This window comes from Salvelinus fontinalis, chromosome 22 (genome assembly GCF_029448725.1).
Source record: "Salvelinus fontinalis isolate EN_2023a chromosome 22, ASM2944872v1, whole genome shotgun sequence".
NCBI classification, from domain to species: domain Eukaryota; kingdom Metazoa; phylum Chordata; class Actinopteri; order Salmoniformes; family Salmonidae; genus Salvelinus; species Salvelinus fontinalis.
The window spans coordinates 29496344-29502635 of record NC_074686.1 but is presented as its reverse complement, the minus strand read 5'-3'; the positions used below and the strand labels follow the sequence as shown (position 1 = coordinate 29502635).

At 45.8% G+C, this 6292-nt stretch overlaps 2 protein-coding genes across 4 annotated transcripts; one reads left to right on the top strand and one right to left on the bottom strand.

The window, feature by feature from the left end:
* Positions 1-175: 175 nt before the first annotated feature.
* On the top strand, positions 176-3470 carry LOC129820166 (leucine-rich repeat-containing protein 14B-like). Its single transcript, XM_055877122.1, has 3 exons — positions 176-633; positions 918-1546; positions 2190-3470. Exons 1-3 carry the CDS (start codon positions 358-360, stop codon positions 2863-2865), a joined length of 1581 nt encoding a protein of 526 aa, XP_055733097.1. The 5' UTR covers positions 176-357; the 3' UTR covers positions 2866-3470.
* Positions 3471-3472: 2 nt separating this feature from the next.
* LOC129820168 (cytochrome b-c1 complex subunit 7-like) lies at positions 3473-6143 on the bottom strand. Of its 3 annotated transcripts, none has more exons than XM_055877124.1 (4): positions 6034-6143; positions 4689-4757; positions 4387-4553; positions 3473-3660 (listed from the first exon to the last, which is right to left on the bottom strand). In XM_055877124.1, exons 1-4 carry the CDS (start codon positions 6050-6052, stop codon positions 3583-3585), a joined length of 333 nt encoding a protein of 110 aa, XP_055733099.1. In that variant the 5' UTR covers positions 6053-6143; the 3' UTR covers positions 3473-3582. The 3 variants fall into 3 exon arrangements, with proteins under 3 accessions (XP_055733099.1, XP_055733100.1, XP_055733101.1); XM_055877125.1 differs by having other exon boundaries at positions 4689-4754; positions 6034-6112; XM_055877126.1 differs by lacking the exon at positions 6034-6143 and adding an exon at positions 5678-5699.
* Positions 6144-6292: the final 149 nt, after the last annotated feature.

Sequence of the window (6292 nt, the reverse complement as noted above, 5' to 3'; positions counted from 1 at the left end):
TTGGGCCTCATGTTGTAAGCAGTAGGCTAGGAGCGGTTGTTGCTGCTCTGCGTTTGGTGTAGGTTGTAAATAGATTCTCTGTTCACGAGGTGAAGGGAATGAAACGGCTGTTTCTAAAAATAGTCCTCCAACTCACCTACCACGTGCCCCAAGCCTCTCTTTCACAACATGATACCACAGCAAAACGAGGTCCAGACAGATATACAGTACTGGCAGAGACAAAGAATCAACACACAGAGAGACCCTCAGGGAGAGAGCAGCAACACAAACACATCCAGCTACAAGGGATGATTGGTTGATCCTAACGCTTCAAGACCCAGACCTCGAGGACAGGTAGAACATAGAAAAGAGAGAGCCATGAAAAGTCTCAGGTTCCTCGCTGCCGAGGGGTTCGCCCAGAGTGGCCAGAGAGCCAGGGAGAACCTCAGTTGTGTGTCGTTCAACCTCTACCCGCTCCTCTTCAAGGCCTGCTACATGCACGAGATGGCCCTCCTCCTCCACGACCTTGTCCAAACCTGGCCCCTGCACGAGCTTAACCTGCAAAGGCTCCTGGGAAAGACGGTGGACTGCCAGGAGGATCTGACCTCATGCACCTGCCGGCTGTGCCTGGAAGCTCTGCTGACTGGCCTGAAGGTAGGCTTACTATGTGTTCTGGTGTTATTTTCTTTAAAGGTGCAATCTGTAGTTTTCACTGGTCAAAAGTGCTACTTGTGAACTGAGGCACTGGGTCTTGGCCAATGTGACACATTTTTTGTTTTCCTTCAAGTCTGAATGTGTTTGTAGTTACTTGAGTTGCCACTGGGGCAATAAACGTTTAACATTTCACCTTACATCATATAAGGGCCTATGTCTTTGATTTGTAAGAGAAATTCCCATTTTATGGCAATAAACAACTAGATTCTATTTTCCATCTCCAGTCCTATGTACTGCGGCCCCCAGAGACCTACGCCAAGACCCTCCGTGTGGTAGACCTGACTGGGCTGAAGGACACAGAGCACCATTCCTGTGCCTGTGGATCCACCCTGGGCCGCTGGGCCCGCACCCAGCTCCTCACCCGCATGTGCTACGAGGTCATGGTGGCCATCGAGGCGGGTGACGCTGCACCCTCCGCCCTCGAGACCGAGGTGGACGTGCGCCTGAACGGCTTCGTCACCGGGCGGAACTACGAGGTGGTGGCCCAGGCCTTCCTGCTCCTCCGTCACTGCCCCTTGAAGCTGCGCTTCGTTGGGTTCCGAGGCGACTCCCTGGCCCTCAAACAGCTGTTCTACGTGCTGCGTGTGGCCCAACCGGAAGCCATGAGGAGACTCGAGGTGGTCCATAACGTTCACCTGGAGGCCCCGCACCTGGAGTTGCTGTTGTCCCGGATGGATTTCCCCCAGCTGCAGTCCCTGACGCTGCCTGCGGGGGCGATGGACGTGCGAAGGCTGGGCTCAGATGAGGATGACCTGCTGGCGACCATTGGGGATCTGCTGAGCCGGCTGACTGAACTGACAGAGCTCTACATGGGCTTCTCCACCCTCACCGGACACCTGCGAAGACTGCTAAGGTGCTCACGTGTGTGTGTGTGTGTGTGTGTGTGTGTGTGTGTGTGTGTGTGTGTGTGTGTGTGTGTGTGTGTGTGTGTGTGTGTGTGTGTGTGTGTGTATTAGGTATTGATGTCTACTGTATATATAGCTCTGGGGGTGTCTATTCAAGCTGATGCATTCCCACTGTGTAATATCATAGCATGTGGGCTGCAGTACTCAGTGCATTTTGTTTTTGTTGCTTGGCTGTGGGGGACAATGTGGACAGCTGACTGCTGCTAAATCAGCAGGTCGGGCAGAAAGCAAGGGACACTCAACGGCTGACATTGTCTTTTTCCCAAACGGCACCCTATTCCCTTTATAGTGCACTACTTTTGACCAGAACCCTATGGGCTCTGGTCCAAAGTAGTGCACTTTGAAGGGAATATGGTGTCAATTACAGCGGACACTGAAATATCACTGAAGCCGTGACCCAAAACAACAAGCGGACACCTGCACTTGTTCATTAATTAGGCATGCATCGTAAAGCTTTCATATTGCATTTGGTTTTTTGTCAAGCATGCATGAAATGAGGAGCACACATACACACATACAAACAATTGATAACATTGCAAAATAGTGAACATTTACTGCAATACATTTCTGACCCTCTGGCCTTGTCCACAGCCCCCTGATCACCCCACTGCAATGCCTGGAGCTGGCCAACTGTCACCTGAACCGAACAGACATGGCCTACCTGGCCAACAGCCTGCACAGCGAGAACCTGGTCAGTCTGGACATAAGTGGTCACGACGTGTGCGGCCTCTTCCCCACCACCTTCATCAAGCTGCTCCAGCGCTGCGCCGCAACCCTCCACAGCCTCACCCTGGAGGACTGTGACCTGGAAGATGAATACATGGACATCCTGACCCAGGCCCTGGCTCCCTGTCACGGCCTGGAGGAGCTGAAGATACTGGGCAACCCTCTGAGCGCCACGGCCCTGCGCCGCCTCTTCTCCACGCTGGCTGCCGGGTTCCCAGCCCTGAGGTACGTGGAGCTGCCAGTGCCCAGGGACTGCTACCCCGAGGATGTCTCCTACCCCATGGATGAGACGGTGCTGCTGCAGTACGACAGGGAGATGTTCCAGGACGTCAGGGGTCAACTGATGGGGATCCTTCAAGGGGCGGGGAGGGGGAACGTAGAGGTGGTTACCCCCTTGTTGGGCGCTTATGACGCGGATATCAACGAGACCAGTAACGAGCTGGGGGTGTCCATGGTGAAATCCTTCAATAGCGTCATTGGAAACTTTATTGATACAATTACAGCCCTGGACAACAGGAGATCCAACAAAGAGGTTGATTAAAGTGCAGGTAGAAAACCAGAGGGAGGCTAATAGCACAAGAGTTTGTGCAATACAAGTGGTTCATCTCAATTGTCTATAGTGGCTTCCCACACTTAATTTCCACAGATCAAAAGAAGTCTAAGAAATCAGTGCAAATAGAAGGAAGGAGACAAAGAGAGACGGCTTAGACTATTGGGATGACTGAAGGCCTTGAGTAATGTTTTCTACCCATACGTACCAATTAATCTGTACTTGTAACAGATATTTTGACAAATGTATTGCCCCATTATCAGGGGATTTTTTGACATGCAACTGGACCTAGATTATAGTATAGATTGAATTGTCCTTTTGGTCTTCCATTCATGAGTGGCAATTATAGTAAAGCATTGAATGCTTAGTTAAGAATAGTACTACTTGTATACTGAACATGTATTTACATGTACTGTATATATTTCAGTTTAGATGTATCTTGTATATTAGGACATTTATATGTGACCAGAGTGAAAGTTTGTTTTTACAAAAGTGCTATAAAATGTGGGATTAAACTGACTTTATTGTAAATACAACTTTATTACTGTGGGGATCAAATCCTGGTTTGCTTTAAAAAAATAAAAATCCTTCTCACATCTTTTGCAAAAATGTACATTTTTAATAAGCAGTCTTCCCATAGGGTAAACTTTATTTTAAACATTACAACAGACAACCATGTACAGACCAAAGAGAAAGAACAGATTAATCTCATTTCTTCGACCACTCCTCAACCTCTTTCCTCTCACGGATGACCTCTTCCAGGTAAGGCTCCAGGTAATGTACATCCTATGGAGAAAGGTCAAACACAAAAACAAGGTTAATTCTGTAAATGTTCTCCCACCACCTCTACCAGATGTGTTTTTTTGTGTAAAAAAAACATCTGGTAAACATTAAACAGCTTTATAGGCGTCTCCAAACTCCTCAACAATTGGCCAATTCCAATCCAACCTTAAGTCTCTACTCCTACATGCTTCATGTTGATTATTCAAGTAGTGTAGCACGATCAATATGGTAACAATATCACCTCTGACAGGCTAGATTTTGTCCTTCATCACATGCCATAACATCAACTGCTGTGAAACTTCTGACATATCTTCTATTTCCCCAGTGACATCTCAAATCCCTTCTTGTACACAAACTATTGATTGTGAGACTATAGAGCCCAACAGTGGAGGTGTCATAATACCCATAAAACCTAGCGGTCAAACAGGGAAATGATTCCAATCGTTTTTCCACCAATCATTTTCCCATAGGGGATTTTATTAACACTTAAAATAAGGGCTGTTTTTCCACGGTACCCTCCACTATGGTACTCTATATGCACTGTACCTCAAACTTGGGTTCAAATAGTATTTGAAATATTTCAATTGCTCTAGCCTGCCTAGAGTGCCAGATGGGCAGGGTTTAACATTTTGGGGATATTCTATAGGTCCATTATGCCAGGCAAGCTCAATCAAACACAGAGAAAGTAAATTATATTTCAAATGGCATTTGAACCCAGGTCTTCCATACCTCCTCATATTGAGTCCACTGTTCCTTAGGCATAACCGCCTGCTTCATGGACAGGTCCAGGGCTCTCTTGAGCCTGAACATCCTGTCATTGTACACTTTCTCTGGGAGCCTCCGCAGGGCTTCTTTCACATCGCTATCTTCATGGATCGTGTCATCACGCATCAGACCTGGAACCAAAACAAGCACCACACAGCGTCAGAGAAATATCTAACTGAAGATTATATATGTTTCTAAGACTGAGTGAAAAGATTTGTCTGAAGACCCTCGCAGATGGCCCCAAAGGAAAAGACTCCAAGACTTGCCAATTTTGTTGAATCCGGCCGCATTGTAGTACCATTTACGGAAGCCAACCAGGAGTCTACCGGTAGCTGCTGTGTGGGAGGCCAGAATAAGAGTCAGATAATTTGCTGTCAACATTTGGTTTGCTAAAACACAGTTAGAAAAGCAGTTGCAATCACTGCAGTACAAAAGCAACGATACACCAAATCATGTTCTCCAATCATTTAAGAAGATGCTTAAGTAGATGAACTAGAATTGAGATGATCACAGAACTAGGGACTTGAGGGAGGGTTTGACAGTATTATTTGGGACAAACCAAGGAGAGTATCCCAACTGCAAACATTACATCTGTGGTGGATAACTAGATAGAGTGCTAGTAGATCACATGACATGCTGTAATTATCTAGAGAGTACTAGCTATGTGGGAACTGTGCGATCTGGACATATTTCTGACATCGAGGTGTACGGGAAGTATGGAGAGAGGACATCAGACATGATAATCAATGTCAGTAGTAATACCGGGTACTGTTAGCTAGTCAAGTTGAGCTGGCTAGCATGCCGACTTATATTGCTTTGTTTTAGCTAGCTAGAGGTTTACAACCACCAAGTTAGCTAACGTTAGCTACTGCACCTAGCTAGGCAATGGATGCAGGGTGGGTATAATTTGTGGAACGTTTCAACAGGATTCTGTTCCAAAAACTTCGTAAATAACAAGGTTGCCAACAAACAACGCATACAAAGCGGCAGAATAAGATACCAGGTAGAGAGGGAGTGGGCAATTTTGTTTAGTTTCTCACTCTCCATTTAATCCCGAAAAACGTCTGTCCTCACTCTGGTAGCCTATGGACAAACATTAAGAATAAACAACGTGGTGAGTTGATGCCTATTCGGGCAACTAGTTAGCTAGGTTAAGTGATCATGCTACTTTGTATGCATTGTTTGCTGGCATCCTTGTTATTTACTCAGTTTTTGGAACAGATTCCTGTTGGAATGTTCCACAAATTATACCTACCCATAGATGCGTAGTGTTTGATAATCGTCAATCTGTACTGGCGTGGCGTTTGAAAGTTGATCAGACCGAAGCACAGCTTTACCTATCAATTTAAAATGCATTTGACATATATTACATTTAAAGGTTAAATGTCACTAGCAGTCTGGAGCACACCACTGAGCTCTCCCTTGATTTGTCATAGCTAGCTTAACATTAGCTATGACACTCAGTAGAGGACACGACAAAGGAGATCTCAAAAACATGGATTTGAACACACCAAAATACCACAAATCAACATCCCACTTCACCCAATAATATGTGCAATGTTTCATCTCGATTTTGGGCTAAATAAATGCTTAAAGACAGGTGACTTTTACCTGGTGCCCTCGACGCCATGTTGTTCTGTCTAAGGTAAAATGTATCAGCGTCTCGACAGCAACACTAAAAAAGCACTTCCGGGTTAGGAAATTTCGGAACATTTCACAATAAAAGTCCCTCACATACTAGTAGAAAAGTACCATTAACCTGTATTTATTCATGATGCATGACAAATAATATTTAAGTGACGTTTGCATTAAATGTGGGGTTTAAAACATGTCCCAAGGTCTCATAAATGCCCCTCAATACAAATCATGC